Here is a 23,564-nt window from a genome sequence, read left to right as displayed (position 1 = left end):
CAAAAAACATGAGTTGTCCCGTACTGCCACATAAGCTAGTGCCAGTGTCTTGCGAGCTACAAACGGATTTTAACGACGGTATTGCTATGCGGAAGATGTGGTAACATTTTTATTCTGTTGGTAATAAGGTTAGTGAAAAAATAGTAAAATTTAGCGCGGTGGTGTAAGTGTTCGTGTTCGCGCTATTCCTTTTAAAAATGTATTACTAGAGTCCAATATCAGACTTTTATTAAGCTATAATGTGGAAGTTCAGGCCTAAAACAGAACTAGGACTGAAATGTACACATATGAAGAAATGTTATAATTAATTAACTATGTAACGAAACACAGAAATTGTAGAAAATAGAAAGACTGAAACTGTAACCTGGATGCAAAGGTTAAGGTTCAGGTTATGTACCTTATCAAATAATTCCCACCACACGGTATAATTTTGCTTTTTGTTTAATAATATTTACGAGGACACGCGTTATGGAGAAAGTAAAGTTTATATTCGTAATTAATGCCACTGTATGCGACGTAGGATCATTAATTATATTATTAATTCAATTTGTTGTTGCTAATTTAATAAGTAGTTAGTTTCATTTTTCCAAGATAACGTTAGAATAGTAACTGGCAAGCATTTATCTCGCGTTAGTGTAAATAATTATTAGTAATTTGTTATAAAGTCAAAGACATATAACCTTAACGTCCTCCTTCGACGGACGAATCGCCATGAACAACGTCGTATACCTTTACTCCATATGTGCGTCGCGGATAGATTTGGAATAGAATCCAAGCTTTTGACACGCACTCTAATGATTGGGAAATGTTTACTATCACCTCTAGTACCCTACCGACTAATATTCAGAAGGTAAAAAATGTTGGGACTATTGGGACTCGAACCCATAAATAATTGCGTGGCAGCATAAAGCCATATTGCCGTAACGACTGCGGATACCTAGAAACCTAGAGACAAGAGGAATAAAACAAGGCATTTAGTGAAGCCTATTTCGAGATAGATTAAAATTAGGTTCACTGTAAAACACGTGTTCGTTTCCGGTTCATTGCCATCGTATGGTCTAGAGTTAGACGAGTTGTAAAACTTTACGATATTTTTCGAACACCTTTTGATTGTGTCTTTTTAGGCGTTATAACAGAGCTCGGGGAATGTATTGTAAAGATACTGCTTGCTCAGGGGTAATGTAATCCAAACCTAAGAGTTGGTTTTGTACATTTTCATCTAATAATTTATTTGTTATAAATAAATAAATAAATAAATAAATAAATAGTCCTATTCCGCAGCAAGAGTTGAATCAGAATATAACCTAAGGGAGAAACTTTTCTTTAAAGTTTCGAGTTGTTTCATCATAAGATATGTCACTTACTTATCCCCCTCCTTGGGAGCAGCCCCGTTACCAGGGTTACTCGTCTTAAGGCTCTTGAAGGCTTTTAGCCACTTATTCTTCATAGAACCGGTAGACGAGGACGACATCTTACGCTCGCGAGCCGAATCTGCTGCACTCTCCACTTTGGAGGCGAACAGCTCTTTCTGGAAAAGATGAGACAGTTGCAGTGATAAAACATTACACTACAGTACACTAACAAGGAAACCGGCAAACATAGAACTCAACACTTTGGGTGACTTTTATACATGGTGTATCAAACTTCTAGAGATGACAGAAGAGACAGAAACACATGTTTCTTATTAGATAACCGTAGGTCGGAAATGAATAGTTGAGGTATATTTTGAGGTGGTTTAACTGTTCAAAAGTGTGTCCTCCTACTTTAAGATACATTCTGCAACGACGTGCCATCGTCTATCTGTCGTACACGTTCAAGACCCCAGGCATATACTGTAGAGCAGGGCCTCTCAAACGCCCAAAATCTCACGCGTGCAAACCGGGGCGCAGACTTCCTGTGCACAGTGCATCGGTCCCACTCGGCTCGGACCAACGCTTCGTCTCTGGGCTACTCGGCTGAGCTCGGCTCAACTGGGCTCGGATGTGGAGCGCTACGGAGCAAGCGAGGAAGAGGGAGACAGGCGGAGCGAGCGAGACAGGCGTGGGGAGAGATACAGCGCTATTGCTCCAAATCGAGGAGTGGGTCTGCAGTCTGGTCAACCAAGCGAAGCCGTACACAGTGCGTGCCCCTGCACCCTGAGAGGCTCTGCTGTAGAGAGTACGCCGTTGCAAAAATGCCATGTCCAACAGAATACATAATGAAGAATGAGATTCATAATTAATTTATACCCTTACAGCACAGTTTTGATTTTGTCAGTCAATGATTTGTTTTAGACTCATGATTGCTTACCAAGAAATGTTTGTATCGGTCCCTTGTATCATCCTTAGAAGTTGGAGTATTGCATTTTGATACACGCTACAATGTCATCTTGATATGAAGTTCAAAAGATTTCTCGCGACGGGCTTTAGTTCCCGAGGTAACCGAGAGATAAGTTTCCAGCACAACATACGAAGGCTTAAAAAACCTAGGGGCAACATATGCATACTAAACCATTAATTGAGCAACCACCATACTTCTACATCCCTTCAGTGTAATCACCTGCAACATGTTGCAGCCGTTGCTATATCCGTAATATTAAAAGAAGCGTGTTGACTGATAGGGGTGGAGGGAGGAGGACTGCACGTGCCATTGCACGGTTTTCGCTTCCGGCTCACTTGTTCCTTCGTTCAGACCGCTGTGTTCTGTTTTACTTAACTCAGACGTCAGAGGTTTGGCAACTCCAAGCGACAAGAGCCGACGAGCAGGCTTATCTCCATGGCAACCGCAGTGAGTCCGCCCAACCATATCCCCTGCTCTGCTCCCCAGCCAGGTAGGCAGTATAAACTGACCTCGCTCTAAGAACTGTCAGAAAACGTCTTTCCACATTACAACTATAGATGTGTGGAAAGCGTAGGATACCAGTAGTAGTGCCACCTATGTTGATGTCCGTGAGGCAATTGTTAGTACAGTGGAGGTCCTGGAGCATCAGCTCCATTCACCGGACATGAGTCCTCGTGGCTTCGATATGTTCCCCAAACTAAAGGAACCACTCCGAAAGGCAGTACTGCCACTGGTATCCACACATCTGGCAACGGTGGCAATATGTTGGAGGGAAATACATTGAAGACCTTTAGAGGTCTGGTGGTTCTACAGTGCTCTTATTATACGACGAAACCTGGCATCACTCTGCCGCTGGCCGACTTCTCCTCAACGTGGGAAGCCATGTGTACAAAACATCCCAGCAGTTAGTTGCTTCTGAGAATTGCATCGGAACGTGTGTACATCTGTTGCTTATGTGTTATTGAGCATATTGCTTATGTATTAAGTAATCGAATATTATTATTATTATTATTATTATTATTATTATTATTATTATTATTATTATTATTATTATTATTATTATTATTATTATTATTATTTATTTTCCTTAAATTTTACATGTACAATTTAGGGGTGGTAGATGGAGAATGGGCAAGCCCCACATACACGGAAGTGTCTCCATCTCCGCAAGTATGTGTACATAAACTCTACTAAATATTTACATGTATGTAGGCAAATTAAATTGACATATTTACACTCCAGAAACTGTACTCTTAGAATAATAAATATTATTTTGATTTATTCTATACATATTAGAGTAAGAAGATCCAGCCATCTATATTCTCACTCATACCCCTGTTTACACACTTATTCACAACCACTCCCATCCGCGCACGATTGGAAAGTGAGCTACAGTATTTTTTGAAGAGTGAATTTATTTGGTGGAATGTTACGTGTAAAAAAATGTAACTATAGAAGATATATTCGGGGATTTCCTCGCAAATATTCTGACTCTAGCATCCCTAGAAAATCTTGCCATTCAAATTTGATAAAAAAGTAACGTACAACAGGTTAACGTTGTGAATACAGAGAAAGTGGAAAAGTCATGTTTCAACTGAAGATAAACTTGGGGGATATTCAGCTTCCTCTGTATATAACGAACTGAACCTGTTGTATGCTAGTTTCTCATCAACTTCGAATGGCAAGATTTTGTAGGAATGCTAGAATCAGGAAATTTACGAACAAATCTCCACGCGCATCTTCTATATTTGTTATCTTTTCACGTAACATTCTACCAAATAAATTCGCTGTTCAACGTTTACATTTTCCAATCGACTAAATAGACAAGCAATGTACACTTTACTACACAAGCAACAGTCTCACATACGCTCCGGTACAATATTCTCAGAAGCAACTCACTTCTGGATGTTTTGTACACATGGCTTCCCACGCTGAGGAGAAGTTGGCCGGCGGCGGAGTTATGCGAGGTTTTCTAGTAATTTCTCTTTTGCTATTGGCTTTACGTCGCACCGACACAGGTAGGTCTTTATGGCGACGACAGGATAGGAAAGGGCTGGTGTGAAAACGGGAAACCACGGAAAATCATCTTCAGGGCTGCCGACACTGGGATTCGAACCCACTATCTCCCGGATGCAAGCTCACAGCTGCGCGCTCCTAACCACACGGCCAACTCGCCCGGTGGTTTTCTAGTAAAGTGAGAGTACTACACAGTAAGTGGTTTCGCATATATGTGTGCATATGCTGCCATAATTTTTTTTCAGTGCTCGTATATACGAGAAGTGACACTCTTGTTAGTGTAAGCGGCATGTATGACACAGAGAGGAACGTGCTTGACCGTTATGCTGCATACTCGATTTTCGCACTCGAGTGCCAATACTCTTTTGGGATGTTATCAATCAAAGTGTATGAAACTCTTGGTGTGAAATAAAGAATCAACACGTTTTGTACAAGAAACCAACTCGAGAAACGGCAAGTGTTAAATGAAAATTAAAAAATACATAATATAATATTATATACACGATAGTTACAATTCATTATTTAATAATATTTATTTGCAATATTAAAAGCCTACCCCAGTGCTGTCCTAACCCTCTTTCTTTTCTGTGCCACCGGTGTGTCAGAATGTGAAAGCTCCATACCTAAAAAGGACGTGAAATTGCTTGTAAATATTATATTCGGAAGATAATAAATATATCAATAACTACTCCTGTAACCTCTATAGGCTTTCCTAAGAGCAATGTAGAAAGCAGATATCAGAAGGGTGGTACTCCTTAAACAACAATCTACCATCTGCGGGCAGCAACACTCTAGGCTTCATTCACCGTAACCGCGCTAAGCGATTCCCGCGTAAAAATATAGGCCAGACAACAATCGGGACTCAGGGTGACCCGAAGCGATATGAATGGAAGATGAAAAAAACTTCCTTCGGGTCACCGGTGGGCCGATCAAAACTAGCAGTATGCCTCGATCCTTTACTTCAATTGGAACACTAGGTTGCCATTAGTTAATGGAAATTCGTAACTAGGACGTAGTTACTTACTTCGCAATTCTGGGAAGTTCGCACCGACGGAGAAGAGTAACATGTTTCGGGGCACATGGTGACCCGAACCGCACGGAACGTGTTAAGGAAACCAAAGGTCCATTGAGCTGAGCACCCACTCGACTCGCCAGCATGAGAGCCAAGGACTTTACCCTCAGGGCCGCATCTAGTTTGTGGGTGGGCGTACAACTTAACAAGCACATAAGTAGTCGTATTAAGAACTTAATTCACGATCTATGGGCCGAAGACCTAGACGTTAGGCCCCTTTAAGCAATAATAATCATCATCATCGTCATCATCATCACTGACTCACGTTATCTCGTGAATTGAAGCCTGTAAAATTATTTGCTCCTCGAATTAATGGGATACTTCTCTACAACGTATATCTTAATGTTCGTAAACGGTTATTCATAAGTTTGATAGTCTCCCTGTAAGTCACATTTGGGGGTTAAGAGACAAAGCATCGTATCTCACAATGCAATTCCTAGCCATTATTTCCCTTAAGACTGCTCATGCCTCCCAGCCACGTATGGATATATAGTCCATCAGAACAACGTTCGTTGTCTTCATTTTCCTATGGTTATCCGTAAATAAAAATGAATCTTGCCGTACCGCGCTCCAGTTTCATGACTTATTTAGGCTCTCCTACAGCATAATATATTTAAGGTTCATTTTACTTTACACTTCAGCATGGGAAAATGAACAGAACGAAGACTGTTCTAACGGACTGCGTATCAGTATGTGGTTGGGAGGTGTGACCAGTCTTAACGAAAATAATGTCTAGGAAGAGCGTTGTGAAATACGATGTTTTGTCTCTTAACCCCCGATTTTAAACTTACACAGAGATAGTATAAGGAAAGTGGCTGGAGATTCTGGTAAGAAAGATAGGAAGAAAGGAGAATGGCTGGTACAAGATTGATTTTACAATGTCTTTCTTTACTCACTAAGGGCGATGAAGGAAGGGTTTCTTAGGTTGTGAATCTTTCAAAAGTCTTGATCTAAATAATTAATAATAATAATAATGTTATTTTCTTCACGTCCCACTAACTACTTTTAATTTTTCGGAGACGCCGAGATGCCGGAATTTAGTCCCGCAGGAGTTATTTTACTTGCTAATAAATCCACCGACAGGAGGCTAACGTATTTGATCACCTTTAAATAGCACCGGATTGAGCCAGGATCGAACCTGCCAAGTTGGAGTCAGAAGGCCAGCTCCTGAACCGCCTGAGCCACTCAGCCCCACTTTTTGAGCGACTGTATCTGTACACAAATATGTAACATCAACATTGTACACGGTGTTCAACATTGTTGTTATGTATTCAACAAGAGCTAAAGAAGATTAATTTCATAAAAAACTGTACATTGCACTAGGTCACAACAGTTTTGGTGTGATTCTCAAGTTAATCAAGACATGAAATACAATGTACCACACTACATTTTTTCCATTTTTTTTCAGGAGATAAGATTCGTCGACGACCGGAAAATATGTTCTTAAACACCGAAAAGATATTTTATCTTTCGACATCGCATGAGGTTACTGGTGCATCCTTCAACCGTGTCTGACAGCTATGTCTTCTCGAGGGTCTGGCTTACTATAGATTAACAGGCAACACCCGGATTTATTTAAAAGACTGCTTGGAATTTTTTCACGATTTGTTCACCTACAGTTCCACGAGCACCATTGAATTTTTTTTACTTCACAGGTGATTACAGTTTGCTTTACGTCGTACCGACACAGATAGGTCTTATGGCGACGATGGGATAGGAAAGGTCTAGGAGTGTGAAGGAAGCGGCTTACTTTGCGTTGAACATTTCATTGACGATTGTTAGACACCATTTGTACATCCTAACTCGAAGTACCATGTACTGGACTGTCTTTTCCAAATAAAATCTGAAAGAAACTATCTGCTTGATGGTGGCCATTTTAGTCTTGATTTATGACTCAAGCCCTTCTTAATCCAAACATGATTTACTTGACTTATTTCCTTTAATTCCATGTGGAACATGGGGCCTCGACGAAATTTCTCCAGCTTGTTCTATCTGCCGCCAATGCTTTCACCTCCCTCCATGCCTTGTTAACTCCAGCAATCCCCTTATCTATGGTTCTCTTCCAGGTAATCCTCGGTCTGTCTTGCCTGCGACTGCCTTGTGGATTCCAACTCAATGCCTGCCTTGTGATACTCTCTTGTGGTCTTCTCAGGGTGTGCCCAATCCATTTCCATTTTCTTCTCATTATCTGTTTCTGTATGGGACTTTGACTTGTGGCCTCCCAAAGGTCATTGTTTGAGATAGTTTTTGGCCACCATGTTCTCATAATGTACCTCAAACACCGATTTAAAAAAGTCTGTAACTTACCAGGTCTCACTTCCATATAGTAACACAGATTTAACATTTGAGTTGAATATCCTTAGCTTTGTTTTTATACGAATGTGAGGGGATCTCCATATTGGTCGTAACTGTGCAAAAGCTCCTTTGGCTTTATTTATACGACTCACCACATCTCTAAAAGCACCTCCATCCTGGCTTACCATGCTTCCTAAGTAGCAAAATTCCTCGACCCTTTCTATATTTCCATCTAGAGTCAAGTTGCAATTGTTACAATGGTTTATGCGCATTTCTTTAGTCTTTTTGTTATTAATCTTTAAGCTTACTTCCTTAGCTTCTATTTTTAAGTCATTCAGTTTTATTTCCATGTCCCGAAAACATTCTGCAAGAAAACAGAGTTCATCCGCATAATCCAATTCTTCCAATCGGTTATTTAATCCCCACTGAATGCCACGCTTTCTATTCGTTGCCTCTCTCAGCATACAATCCAGTGTCATGATAAACATCAGTAGACATCCTTGTCCCAACATCATAAAAAAAAAAAATATTGTGCATATGAACTGTTTAGGAGGCTGATCTCATTCCCTAATAGGGGCGGCTATAAGGTGTATACAGCGCATGGATATATGAGATGTTTCCATTTGTAAGGAATTTGGAATATTGTAGAGCTCTGAGTGCGCAGTGAACGAGTCCGATTGACCTATGCCGTGGGTATTCGAACCGTTCACGTAACGCTACTATTCATCAAGCTAAGAGTTACTCTTCAAGTGGGTAATTTATGTTATGACGGTCATCTTCTTCAGTTGACTCAATCACTTAGCGAAAACATTATAAATCATTTATGATATATAGAGATGGGCTTGTATTTGATTGACCTGCCACTGTGGTATTCTTGGGCAATACCAGGCCGCATGAATGTCACGCTATATAATCAAGTCAAGTGGTAGTGACAGTCACACCGGATCGGAAATCGATTGCAAGCTGCTAGTAGATTCTTCTCCGTCTCATAAAGTTCAGTGGAAAGAGATATTCAGAGCTTTTCTTTAAGTTGGTCCAAACTAAATGTAGAGGTGTTTTGAGAACTCAAGGTTGAGTCTATGCCCTCATTCCTATAGGTATATTTTGTACAATTTTCCTACTTCTACACGTATTACAAAGTCCCTTGTAGGGGTTCGTGGGGGTTAATTTCGAGAACCACTGAATGGATTTTGATGTGGTTTGCACCGTTGAGCAGAGAATTTATCGAGGAAGATTTAGGTGCACAGAGATATTAATCTCAAAAGAAAAAAAAAAAGAAAAAAAAACTAAAACAAAGGAAGCCGAACAGTACTGATTTTGGTAAAGGAGTTCAAAGAAGAAAAAACGGCCATCCGAGAGCTTTTTCAGTTTACGTTGCCTAAATGTCAACGATAGACCACAAGTTGTTACCAAGTGAGTTTGCTGCGCGGGTCGGACCGTGTAGCTGTTAGCTTTTTTGGGTTCAAACCACAGTGTTCTGAAGTTGACTTTCCATACAAGGCACGGTTGTACCTGAATTAAGGCCTCTGTCGATTCCTTCCCAATCTTAACCCTGTCCTATCTCATCGTCGCCATAAGACCTGTCTGTGTGGGTGCGACAGAAGACCAATAGCAAATGAAAAAAGAAGTACTGCAAGTTTGTGTGTAAAAATTGTTGAGCATATAAAGCTCTCCAAATAGTTTGCGGCGGTATACTCCGACCTGTAAAAGGTAGCCTCAATAGGCCCTTTGCACTAAGAAGTAACATTTTAAAATGAAGAGTGCCTGTTCAAAAGGTGCTATTTCCACGTGAACAAAGTTGTGGGAAAAGCGCAAGAAACGTGAAGTAAAAGGCACATGGAGCTTACCCATAACCACCGGGCGAGTTGGCCGTGCGGTTAGGGGTGCGCAGCTGTGAGCTTGAATCCGGGAGATAGTGGGTTAGAACCCCGCTGTCGGCAGCCCTGAAGATGATTTTCCGTGGTTCCCCATTTTCACACCAAGCGCCGAAACAGATGGGTCTTGTGGCCACGATGGGATAGGAAAGGCTAGGAGCGGGCAAGGAGTCGGCCGTGCCCTTAATTAAGGTACAGCATTTGCATGGTGTGAAAATGGGAAAGCACGGAAAAACCAGCGGGGCCCGAACCCACTATCTTCCGGATGCAAGCGCCCAGCTGCGTGTCTCTAACCGCACGGCCAACTCGCTCGGTCCTTACAAAATAAATTGTTTATTTACCTCATCATTTTCACGAATATTTTTAGGAGTTACCATCGTTTTAGTGAGAGCGCAGGAATGAATTACCGAATGGGAAGAAAGGAGCGAGCTAATAGGCAGGCGGTCGGAAGTGTTGCACTGTGCTACGTAATACAAAACAACTAGTCGTGTACAAGGAATTTATTTTGTTATTTGCTTTACGTCGCACCGACACAGATAGGTCTTTGGGCGACGATGGGACAGAAAAGGCTTAGGAGTGGGAACGAAGCGGAAAACCATCTTCAGGGCTGCCGACAGTTGGGTTCGAACCCACTATTTTCCGGATGCAAGCTCACAGCTGCACGATCCTAACCGCACGTCCGACTCGTCCGGTCAAGGAAACCTTATAAGATCTATAAATTCAAAATTGCTCCAGTGTGAATCTGGTTCGGGTCGCTAGTTTCTATATAAAACAAGGATCGAAAAGAAGTGACTGTCCTCGGAGTTCGAATTCGAACCATTTGCTTTCCCTTAACCACAAAACTAAAATATAAAGAACATGTTAGTTCAGTATTCCTATCGCATGTAGACCAACCTAGTGGGATTAATCAACATACTTTTGGGGAGTAAATAATTCGGATTAGAGTTTGTAGGGTCGTTTCGCATATGATAGGTATCGTGTTGTCTGTTCCCTTTATAAGAAAAAATAAAGGAATTTGCAAAACATACTGTTACATACTCAGGTGACTGTCAGCCTTCTGGAAGCTTATTTCGGTATTCCCTGGAAAGGATGAGTAAGCCAGGCCGAAGACCACCCAGCCGGACCGATGACCTACCGCGGCCTTTACTTATATTGTGCTTTCGTCTGGCTTCCCCGTGGGCCTTCTCGAAGACGATGTAATTCTAGCCGTACTTCGAAGATTCCAGTGCTTCATCACCGGACATATAATTAAGGAGCTGTTGTTGTGTTGGAGTGGCGTGTGTATGGTGGGTGTTCCACCAGAGTCAGTGTCAGTAGTGGAGTTGGAAAGCAGTAGTGCCGGCTGTCGTGAGAGAGTGTGAGTCAGGCTGTCGCGTCGCCGTTATTGTGGGAGTGGGCGCCCGTCGTTGAGTGTGTTGGAGTAGTACGACGGAAAGTTATGTTTAAGTGTAGTCGTTGTTGTATAGTAGACTCCCTTTGTAATCTAACTTAGCTCAGGATTTTCTGCTTCTTGTGTTGTCGAGAGTGATATTACACAGGAAAGGGGATACTGAGAGCTCTTACGAAATTATCCTTAATGTGTTCAGATGTGGCGGTGAAGTTCAGCTGAAGGAGTTGTTATTTTTAACTTCTTCAGTTGAACTTCATCAACGTACTTATGGTGCTTGTGCGATAACCTAAGAAACTAGAGTGTCAGAAGTGTTTGTGCTTAGGAAGGAAGGAAGGAAGGAAGGAAGGAAGGAAGGAAGGAAGGAAGGAAGGAAGGAAGGAAGGATCAGAGGTGACTTTGGGATATATACTATCGTAGCATTTTTCTGGTGATAAAATTAAAATATGCGAATTCCAGTTCAAGAATGACCAACGAAGTGAATCGCACTCCATTTATCCCTAGTCCCCTTTTAGCAAATTTATTTAATTCACGTAAATAAATCCAATCTCTCCTTACTAGAGGCAACCGTGGCTACCTTCACGTCAGATACTTAAATTCCCTGAACTTTGAGGAAAAGTTAGTCTTGTTTCTAAGCCTATCAGTTCCCCTTGAGGGATCTAAACTTCTTCCATTACCTGTACCACCTTGAGAATCAGCCCTCTACTTTATTGTATCAGCTGGTGAGATCTTGTTCTATATGAGAAATATGATTCGTTTATATTAGAACTGGGTGCTTTTTGGGCCTACAGTAATTTCATAACCATTACCGTATCGCATGTTTTAAATGAACGTGCGGATCTCTCTGATTATTGATGGAATTTGAATCACCCCGGAAACGCTCAATCAGATACCAGCCGATGACAAAGACAGTCTAATACTGATCTCGTTATATAGGCTACTACTGTCGAGACCGTTTTCAGCGACATCGCTTTTAACGACGTAACGGATGTAGCGGCGAAATCTAACGGCCCCATCTAAATCCTAAATAAACAGTGTACGATACTTAAAAAACCGCTTAGTGCGACGTCGCTTATTACAACATATCGAATAAAACGATGTATTTTGATCAAATTTTCGGCTTTAACGTCGAATGTTGACTTTTGTTTGTTATATATTTGGGTATTGTTGACAACAACGTATCGCTCATTATTGTTGATTTTAAATCAGTCTGTTGAATAGTCAAGGCAGGCATCGCTGCGACGATGACGCAAAAGAAAAGAAAAGTATTAAATAATGAAGAAAAGTCACACATATTATGACGATTAGAAAATGAGGATACAAATGCCAGCATCCCGAAGGAATTGGCTGTAAAACACTGAACGATTTTTACAATTTGGAAGGACAGAGAGAAAAGAAGCCTCTTTTCGAAGACATCTTAAAACATCAAGCAAGCCAGATCATCTGAGCATTTTTCTTATGTTATCGAGTGGGAAAGCATTCTTTCTGATTATATTAGACATGTTTGCGAAATTAATAACTGGTTTGACAGAAGGCAGTTCGGATTTAGGAAAGGTTATTCCACTGAAGCTCAACTTGTAGGATTCCAGCAAGATATAGCAGATATCTTGGATTCTGGAGGTCAAATGGACTGTATCGCGGTTGATCTATGTAAGGCATTTGATGGGGTAGATCACGGGAGACTACTGGCATAAATGAGTTCAATTGGACTAGACAAAAGAGTGACTGAATGGGTTGCTATATTTCTAGAAAATAGAACTCAAAGAATTAGAGTAGGCGAAGCTTTATCTGTCCCTGTAATAATTAAGAGGGGAATTCCTCAAGGCAGTAATATTGGACCTTTACGTTTTCTTATATATATATCAATGATATGTGTAAAGGAGTGGAATCAGAGGTAAGGCTTTTTGCGGATGATGTTATTCTGTATAGAGTAATAAATAAGTTACAAGATTGTGAGAAACTGAAACGTGACCTCGATAATGTTGTGATATGGACAGAAGGCAATGGTATGACGATAAGTGGAGTTAAAAGTCAGGTTGTGAGTTTCACAAATAGGAAAAGTCCTCTCTGTTTTAATTACTGCGTTGATGGCGTGAAAGTTCCTTTTCGAGATCATTGTTAGTACCTAGGTGTTAATATAAGGAAAGATCTTCATTGGGGTAGTCACATAAATATGATTGTAAATAAAGGGTACAGATCTCTGCGCATGGTTATGCTAGGGGCTTTACGTCGCACCGACACATATAGGTCTTATGGCGACGATGGGATAGGAAAGGCCTAGGAGTTGGAAGGAAGCGGCCGTGGCCTTAATTAAGGTACAGCCGCAGCATTTGCCTGGTGTGAAAATGGGAAACCACGGAAAACCATCTTCAGGGCTGCCGATAGTGGGATTCGAACCTACTATCTCCCGGATGCAAGCTCACAGCCGCGCGCCTCTACGCGCACGGCCAACTCGCCCGGTCGCATGGTTATGAGGGTATTTAGGGGTTGCAGTAAGGATGTAAAGGAGAGAGCATATAAGTCTCTGGTAAGATCCCAACTAGAGTATGGTTCCAGTGTATGGGACCCTCACCAGGATTACCTGATTCAAGAACTGGAAAAAATCCAAAGAAAAGCAGCTCGATTTGTTCTGGGTGATTTCCGACAAAAGAGTAGCGTTACAAAAATGTTGCGAAGTTTGGGCTCGGAAGACTTGGGAGAAAGAGGACGAGCTGCTCGACTAAGTGGTATGTTCCAGGCTGTCAGTGAAGGGATGGCATGGAATGACATTAGTAGACGAATAAGTTTGAGCGGCATCTTCAAAAGTAGGAAAGATCACAATATGTTGATAAAGCTGAAATTCAAGAGGACAAATCGGTGGAAAATACTCATTTATAGGAAGGGGAGTTAGGGATTGGAATAACTTACCAAGGGAGATGTTCAATACATTTCCAACTTCTTTGTAATCATTTAAGAAAAGGCTAGGAAGAGAACCACCTGGGCGACTGCCCTAAATGCAGATGAGTAGTGACTGATTGATTGATTGATTGATTGATTGATTGATTGATTGATTGATTGATTGATTGATTGATTGATTGATCGATTGACTGAGCACAAATAATGTGCCTATCAATGAACCTACTCTTCAGCTGAAAGCCAACTAAATTCCACGCAGTCCTGCTCCACAAATGCTGTACCGTACTGTAAATATAGTAAGTATTTCAGTTTCGTTTTTGAAGTTTTACCTTCATTATTTTAATTAATCATGTAAGTGTAAAACCTAAAACTTGCAGATATGCTATTTTAGCAAGGATAAAAGAACCGGTTTTTGCGACTATCGGCTATAACGACCTTTATTGGCGGTCCCATTGGGGTCGTTATAACGATTTCAACTGTACATGAATGAGGATGGGCTACTGAGAGAATTTGTATCCCTTTCAGACCTGAAAGAAAACTGGAGGTGTGAATTTTTGTTTGTACGTCAAGAACTGACTAAAATGCTGCTCAATACACATATTAATAGTTTATTTTACAAAATAAAAACTAACATCCTAAAAACAGGACCCACGAAATTGTGCGTATCAAAATTCAAAACCTCGTTGTATCACGTACGATGGTGTAGCTTCAAAATTTACGTTCACTAACCAATGTACACACTTCATTGAATATATTCCGGTATTCAGTAAAGCTTCTAGATTAATATAAACGCAGTAAATAAATACTTGCTTTCGGCACTACTGCTTCCTGCCATCTCGCCGATCAACTGTGCTTTTTAAACTCTTCTTCCTTCGCCCTGGCGGTCAAGCGCATACTAAAATCAATTGAAATACATGCCACGTGTCCTGCACAATCACTGAAGTCCTGTGTAGCTTCGAAAAAACATCAAATACGGTCAGGGATAACTAAAATACGAACCCGCACAATTGTGCGTACTCGGTCTGAAAGGGATAAAGTGTCCTTTACTCAGGGAACATGTTGTCTTTCAAAGAACAATTTTCTATTTCAATATTACTATGTTTCCTAGATTATGTAATTCAGTTTTAATTCCAACGTTATTTACTCTGTCTTTTATATATATATATATTGAGACTGGTAATTTCATGGTCCTCACATTCTTTAAGATAACCACCATCATCACCACCATTAGCAAAGAACATTGAGGTTCTTATGTTCTAGATCACATTCACGAATTGGGAATCCAAATTAAAGTCACGGGACTTTTCCTCGTGTATTCACGCGTGAATATTGAAGGTTATATGATATATATGGTTATTGTTATTTCGTAGTAACATTCCATTGGAACGTTTCATTTCAGTTGGAAACCGTTATTGGTCTCAGCAGTAAAGGTTTCTTTAAGGATTCATTTATAATTGAAAACTTGCAACATGAAAAGAAATACAACGAGTTTGACATGGAAATACAAGAGGAAGGAATACAAGAGGATTGAATTTCAGGTAGGAATACGAAATTGGATCCGGAGATCCATTTCACGTACTTAGGATGTGTATTTTTCCAGGATGGAAATATAGTAACTGAAATTGAATCAACGTATAAGTAAAGTGAGTTGAGTTAATATCAATAGTATTTTGTGGGAAGGAGGTGAGTTCCTATACGAAACTATCTTTAAATAGCCTGTTTTCAGATCGATTTGACTGCATGGAGGTGAAAACTGGGTGGATTCAGGATATCTTATTCCTCCTTCACACCCTTCCCAATGAATGAAAATTTACCCCAATCGCTTCTGCTAAAATTCCTTCTAATTTTATATTTGTTGTCAGTCCTGCCGATATAATTATTTTCAACTGTAGCCTCTCACGGATATCTCCCCATGCTTCTCCTGTATAGGCTCTATATAATCCTATGTCCAGTTTTCTCCCTTCTCTTATTTAAAGTTTCCCACCCAAGTTCCTTTAACATTTCTGATACACTACTCTTTCTCCTGAAATTCCCTGTTACAAATCTTGCTGCTTTCCTCTGCACATTATCTATTTCTTTTATTAGGTATTCTTGGTGAGGATCCCAAACGCTAAAGGTAGCTTACATGAAAGTAGCGAGAATGATTGCTGGTACAGGAATGAAAGAACAATGGCAAGAGGGCACTCGTAATTCAAATTTAAATGCTGAGTTAGAAATGAATCTCCCATAAGCCCACTTTGCCACGTCCACACCTGGGGAGATAGGCATCGTTATGGATTAGGGCATTGTTTGTGTGGGTGATGTGCAGTAGGGACTTTGTGTGCACCATGACCGCTACCGTACCTATGAAGATCCTAGAGGAACCCTGAAAAGTAATGGCTAACGGGGCTCTGGCGAAGTCCTCAACGGTAGGTGTGGCGGAGAAGACGTTCAGAAGGTAAAGCTGGCAGACGAGGCAATCCTCCTCTCTTGGGGTTAAATAAATAGGGGGACCACTACTTTGTAGTGAAGATGGATCTTCAAAGGCTAAGGGAGAAAACCCCTACAGGAAAAAGCAGGCTTGTAGGTTTTAGATGGCAGCCCCACCACTAAGATCGGATTTCTGTGGAGTAATAACTCACACAATCTTAAAAATGAGCACTATTAAAGAAACTGAAATTAGAAATGAACTTCAAGGGCGAAACTGTGTATATGAACCTACTTTCGGCGTCGAGTCATGTGAGACATATGGAGAAAGATGGTTTATCCAGATAACTGTGGGCTCTGGCATGAAGGATAAGAGAATCATAAAGAGATCAAGATGCCGGGCTGAGTGGCTCAGACGGTTAAGGCGCTGGCCTTCTGGCCCCAACTTGGCAGGTTCGATCTTGGCTCAGTCCGGTGGTATTTGAAGGTGCTCAAATACGTCAGCCTCGTGTCGGCAGATTTACTGGCACGTAAAAGAACTCCTGCGGGACTAAATTCCGGCACCTCGGCGTCTCCGAAAACCGTTAAAGAGTAGTTAGTGGGACGTAAAAGCAAGTGACATTATTATTATTATTAAAGAGATCAAGACGACGGTGATTAGACTCAGCCTTCAATGATTTCAGGATAAAAGGTGTAGAGCTAGATAACGCCAGAGTGATAGTTACAAGTAGAAGATTGTGGAGACGTTTAGGTAACTCTTTATACTTGCAGACTGAACACTGGAAGGCATAATAATCTAAATTGACGATGTTGGTGATGAAGATGAACTCGCTGAAAAATCAAAGTTCGAAAAGTGAGTTTTCATAATACAGACAACAACTGATCTTCATTTGTTGGCTCACGTGGTCGATGTCATTATATAATGCTTCTTCCGATGTAGACCTGTTAGTGTGTCCTTACACACACGTGGCATTTGCATCTATCAAACTTTAAATAGTAGGACGTGTGACAGTGTAAATAGATGGACGCGGTCCACATCGGAAGAAGCATAAGATACATTTTATAGGAACGTTTAACCTTTCTCGTAGCATTTATATAAGTCACCTCCGTATAGGCCATCAAGGCCCTTGGAGAAGTGGAAGGTAAAGGCTTCCACCATTGTTAACCGTGGCACGTGATGGGATAGAGTGGTTAGCATACGCCCGGCCGCCTTTGCCCCCAGGAATTAACCTGGTACTCACTTTTGGTGTGTACTGAGTGAACCTCAGGGTCATATGCACCTCCGGAAGTGGAAATCTCGTTTCTTAAATTTTACGACTTCCTGACGGGGATTCGAACCCACGTCCTTCCGGGCGAACCGAGCACGCCTTTACCACCTCGGCCAGGCAGCCCCTATAAGTGATCTCTAGAAGGAAAAAATTGAGGTCACGATATTAACATGTTAGAACAGCATAAATGTAGCAATTCTGTGATGTTAATTGGAGATAACTTGCTGAATACTTAGTTCTTAACTACGTCTAATTCCGTATAGAACATAATAGTGTACTTCTAGGATCATGTGTTGACATGAATATTGGAAGGCATAATGGAACTTAGTTCCTTTAGAAAGTCGTCTTAAATATTATTGAGGACAGATTTAAATCAACACGGTGAGCTGATATAATAGAAATTGATCGAGCTAAAGGAACGGCTAAGGTGATCTATCTGACTGTGAAATATGATATCAATGAACACCGGCCAAAATGCGTCTGTGGTGAAGAGAAGGCCATATACGTATCATGCTATGAAAACCTTCAAAATAAATAAAGAATTCAGATATAGAAATGGTTGTCACTTGATAGGTGCCAGAATGATTACGCCTAAATAAACTATTGATTTCTTTAGGAAGATAAGAACACCTAAATGCGCCATCAAAGCTATAATAGACACGGCGCAGAAGCACTCGTTAGCAAGCGTCAGACATCATGTTTACTCCACGACGTGACCGTATCCGTAATATTCTGTTGGGCGTGTGGTTAGGGGTGCGCAGCTTTGAGCTTGCATCCGGGAGATAGTGGGTTCGAACCCCCTGTCGGCAGCCCTGAAGATGGTTTCACGTGGTTTCCCGTTTTCACACTAGGCAAATGCTGGGGCTCCACGGTCGCTTCCTTCCAACTCCTAGGCTTTTCCTATCCTATTGTTGCAATAACACCTATCTGTGTCGGTGCGACGTAAAGCAAATTATATAAACAAATCTATTAAGTGGAGGACAGGAAATCAAACAGATATGAACCTACTTGCTACAGAAATAAGCAATTAAAATAGATAATACAATAATTAAAATAATGAAAACCGAGCGAGTTGGCCGTGCGGTTAGGAGCGCCCAGCTGGGAATTTGCATTCGGGAGATAGTGGGTTCGAACTCCACTGTCAGCAGTCCTGAAGCAGATTTTCCGTGGTTTTACATTTTCACGCCATGAAAATGCAGGAGTTGTACATCAATTAAGGCCGCGGCCGGTTTCTTCCAACTCCTAACCCTTTCCTATCCGATCGTCGTCATCAGATCTATCTATGTCGGTACGACGTAAAGTCATTTGCAAAAAAATCTATAAATTCCATTGCCATAATTATTGTTCCGTGTGAAGTTATGAGGAGACCGATTTCCTAAGAGGGACAACTATCTGTTGAGAAACGAATTCTTATTGTAATACAAGCAATAATATTAAAATATTATTCTAGTGCGATAGAATCAGAGAGAGTATCTGCATGAACGTGTTAAATATGCGCCTGGTAAAATGTAATTTTGTGGCTGAAGAGCGTCGAGTTGAATTGGCTCGATGCGTACCCTGACGGCCTACATTCCAGCTCAAACAGATCAATAGAACGGTCCATGCAGGACGTCGACTTCCTGGTGAGGGCGTTCTCTTCACTTTCTGACTGAACTCAACAGCTGTTATACCAAAATATCTTGTTATGATAAGAGTAAGACGCCCAAGTTCGGTGCTTCGAGCAATCCTCGGGGGTCATTATGAGTTAATCCATTGGAATCTTAATAAACTATTTGCATCTAAGCCAGATATCTCGTACTAATTTCTGAGGGAATAGAGCAACTTTATAATTTGTAAAAAATCAAAACACAACATATTTACAAATATATTTTTCGCACAAATCAATGTCTGAATTTCTTGTAACCGCGATTCATTCCTCAAAGGTGGACCAAAGTACGATAAATGGTGATTTTCTAGGTGTTCTGGAAATCAATCATCATCAATCAATCAATCACTACTGACCTGCATTTAGGGCAGTCGCCCAAGTGGCAGATAACCTGTCTGTTGTTTTCCTAGCTTTTTCTTGATGATTTCAAAGAAATTGGAAATTTATTGAACATCCCCCTTGGCAAGTTATTCTTTGACCATTTACACCAGCCCTATCCAACGCGGCGCCCTTTTATGGCGCCATTCGCAATTAATTTCCAAATTAAATTTTACTTAATATTTGAAAAAAAAATACTTTTGCATTTCAATAACTATTCTTACTTTTCTCTTAAAAATACCGGCCTCAAAGCCAGGAAATTTGTTATATCCGTACCTAAAAATACACAAAGAGCTTTGAGTAAGCCATAAATGTGATCTAGGCCTAACTGACTCGTGTCGGCAATTAGTGAAGAGATAGAAGAAAGGTTCAGAAAGAGAGCTATTCGACATGTAAGTAGTTGCGACAAAGGGAAGTCCTCCACAAACCTCTCATTGTGGGGAGGGGGAGGGGCTAGCGTCAGGTATAAGGCCCTCTCTACTCACGGAGCCAAATATAGCAGCATATGTATTCTGCCAAACAGAACCGCTTCCTTATAATTCACTTGATTGCAATGCCATAAACTACCTACCATGACAGAGTTTCACCAGGACGACAATGGGACACCCAGTTTGCCCAGAAAGTAACTTTAATTCCAACAAAGCTGTGCCGTAAACAATGAAAGTCTTGCAATTGGAATGTTCCCAGTTCCTAGCTTTCAGGCGAACATTCAGTATTACTTGTGAGCTTATGCAGGGCTTATGGAATACGTTTTGAGTGCCTTGTGTTGTGATAAGTTGTACATTCAACATGTTTCGCGTGCATTTTTTCATTACTATTTAAACTTTAAATTATTCAGTTTATAATCAGTTATATTTCATTAAACATAACTCTTCTTAACATGACTAAAAGGCAAAGAAATTATAACTTCAACAGTGAATGGGAGGACTAGTATCGCTTTATTGAAAACAAAGGAAAATTTGTGTGTATACTGTGTAATGCCAGCGTGTCTGTTCCTAAAAGAAATAATGTACAGCGACATTTTTTGACTAATCACAAAAAAAAAAATTGACAGTGAATTTCCTGTTAATTCTGAACGAAGAAAACACAAAGTGAAAGACCTAAAATCTAAATTAGCATTACAACAATGTGCGTTTAAGAAGCCAGTTCAGCAAACGCGTAACGTGACAATAGCTTCTTACCAAGTTTGTTACGTCCTAGCTAAAAGGAAAAAAGCTTTCAGTGATGGGGAAGTAGTGAAAGAAGCTATGCTAAATGCCGCTGAATCTCTGTTTGAATCTCACAAAGATAAATCTGAATTGATATATTCAATCAAAGGACTTCAGTTGTCTCACCAAACTGTTGCTAGGCGGATTGAGCAGATTTCTAATAATATGGAATCTCAATTACATCAGGATTTAAAATCGTGTGAACATTTTTCACTCCAGTGTGATGAAAGTGCTGATATGTATGACACTGCTGAGTTGTGTGTATTTGCTAGAATGGTTTTAAATTATTTTACAGTAAAAGAAGAATTTGTCAAGCTATTGAAAGCTTGTCGCTATAACAACAGATGGGGCACCGTCTATGACTGGTAGAAATAATGGATTTCTTTCTCTTTGCGCTAAGGATGAATCATTTTCAAAATTTCTTTCTTATCATTGTATTATTCACCAAGAAGCTTTATGCGCAAAGGTTTTAAAGTTCGATCATGTCATGAAAATTGTAATTCATGTCGTGACTTATATAAGATCGTCATCTACTCGTCATCGATTGTTCAGAAATATTTTAAGTATGTCAGATTTGGAGTATGGTGACGTCATCCTTCATGCAGACGTAAGTTTGCTTGGTAGAGGGAAAACTCTCGGACGGTTTTGCTGCCTGTTGGATGAGATACGAGACTTTATGAAATCATCTCCTGGGAAATATTACCACAAACATGATGATATATCTTGGCTAATCGAATTAGCATTCTTGGCAGACATCACCTCAAAATTAAATTAGTTAAATCTCGAATTGTAAGGAAAAGATCATAGTATTTCAGGTATAAGTATTGCCAATACATTTGAAAAGAAACTTAAGGTATGGATTGTCCATTTAAATAGAAATTCGCTTCACATTTTCCAAATTTCAAATCTATGGCAGATGCAGTAAATGGCGGCAAGCGTGATTTTTCGTCTCTTGCTAAACATCTTGAAACTCTTGGGTCCGAATATGGTGGCAGATTTAGCCAGTTTTCAATGCTTGAACCAGTGATCATGTTTGTCAATAATCCCTTCGCTTCTGTTGACGTTTGTGAGTTTGGAGGGAGGGTGTGTGAAATATTCGAAAATTATAATCCTGAAGAATTAGAAATGGAAATTTTAAGCCTTCAGTCAGCCCTTTCTTTGAAATCCTCCTACGCAACATGTGTCAATTTCTGGACTCTGGTGGACGGTAAAAAATATCCCATTACCCGCAGTGTTGCTCTGAAGATGCAGTCTTGTTTTGGTTCAACCTATCTTTGTGAAGTCGCGTTTTCGACTATGAACATATTAAAAAATAAATACCGACCCTGCCTGACAGACTCACACCTGGATGACGCGTTAAGAGCAGCCTGTTCCAGTTACAGACCAGACTTTCCTCAACTTGCAGTGAGCATGCAGTGCCATATTTCACATTAATTATGTGAGTAAATACATTTTCATATAATTTTTAATTCTGGATTTATTATTATTATTATTATTATTATTATTATTATTATTATTATTATTATATAGTCGTTGTAGTACCGATAACAGTAGTCGAATTAGTGGAATCGTATCTGGTGCCCGCATATCCTTAGTTATCATGTGAATATGCTCGCGTAGAAACGAACGTTGGACAGCCCTGTTGTACAACATCTCCTCCAGCATGGTTATAAATTACGCCATGCACTTCACATGAGGGAATCTCAGCTAAACTTTCCTCGTTACTGTAGTCCTTTCGTAAAAAAAGATCGATTTACCCTGTCACGGATTAATTATTACAATCACTTCGAATCCGTATGGAAATATTCTTCTCACAAGCTGTTTGCAAAATAACGAATGTCGAAACTCATTTTACTCAAAGTTGTCTTTAAACGTGAAAGGGACTTTCAAATAGTTTGTTTGCAGTACTTTAGAAGAATCACACTACGAATCTCTTCCCTGTCACCAAGTTCCATGCGTTTAAAAACGAAAATGGAACAGTTATGTGTGTTGGCTTCTATATTACGATAAACATACTGCGTAAGGAATGGTTCCGTAAGTAGACTCTAATGAGTCGAGTTCTTTTCACATATATCCCTGGTTAAACATTTACTTACACACACATTAGTGTAGACACTACGATAACATTTTCAGCGACACAACAGATTGTGTGACATGCATAGCTACGATAATGTCTCAGTTCCTCTCTGTAGGTCCTTTGTTAGCTTTTTCATCCCAGTAATATATTAAATATCGCCCGGGATGAGTGGTTAAGGCGGTTGAGGCCCTGGTCTTCTGACACCAACTTGGCAAGTTCGATCCTGGCTCAGTCCGGTGGTATTTGAGTATTTGAAGGTGCTCAAATACGTCGGCCTGGTGTCGGTAGATTTACTGTCATGTATAAGAATTTCTGAAGGGCAAAATTCCGGCACCTTGGTGTCTCCGATAACCGTAATAAAAGTAGTTAGTGGGGCGTAAGAACAATAACATTAAATTTGTTTAAATTAAATATGAGAAGTGTAGAAGGTCTTTCATGGTGCTACTTTGTGCTTATTTCAGACTTTTATTGTTCTGTGTCTAGCACATAGATGTCTACCCCTATGGATATCCACGTATCCTCCACTGTCTTAAGAGATGACTTGGTTACTCCCTATGGCCACTCATCTTGGTAGCGTGGGCTGGCGTCAAGGAGGCCACCATCTGATAGAGGCACTGCTTCCACTTAACCGAGCAAGTTGGCTGCGTGGTACGTGCTACGTAGCCGAATGCCTCATTTTGGAAGATAGTGGGTTCGGTCCTCACTATCGGCAGCGCTGAAGATG

At 40.5% G+C, this 23,564-nt stretch overlaps 1 protein-coding gene across 8 annotated transcripts in view; it reads right to left on the bottom strand.

The window, feature by feature from the left end:
- The window catches only part of LOC136858540 (SH3 and cysteine-rich domain-containing protein 3), a 325,524-nt gene that overhangs the window by 192,320 nt on the left and 109,640 nt on the right, over positions 1-23,564 (bottom strand). For all 8 annotated transcript variants that reach the window (XM_067138153.2, XM_068225594.1, XM_068225595.1 and 5 more), the window contains exon 5: positions 1,365-1,528. In XM_067138153.2, coding sequence (XP_066994254.2) covers positions 1,365-1,528 — 164 coding nt within the window. The remainder of the gene's footprint in view (positions 1-1,364; positions 1,529-23,564) is intronic.

This window comes from Anabrus simplex, chromosome 1 (assembly GCF_040414725.1).
Source record: "Anabrus simplex isolate iqAnaSimp1 chromosome 1, ASM4041472v1, whole genome shotgun sequence".
Classification (NCBI taxonomy): Eukaryota; Metazoa; Arthropoda; class Insecta; order Orthoptera; family Tettigoniidae; genus Anabrus; species Anabrus simplex.
This window is presented reverse-complemented; position numbering and strand designations above follow the sequence as displayed.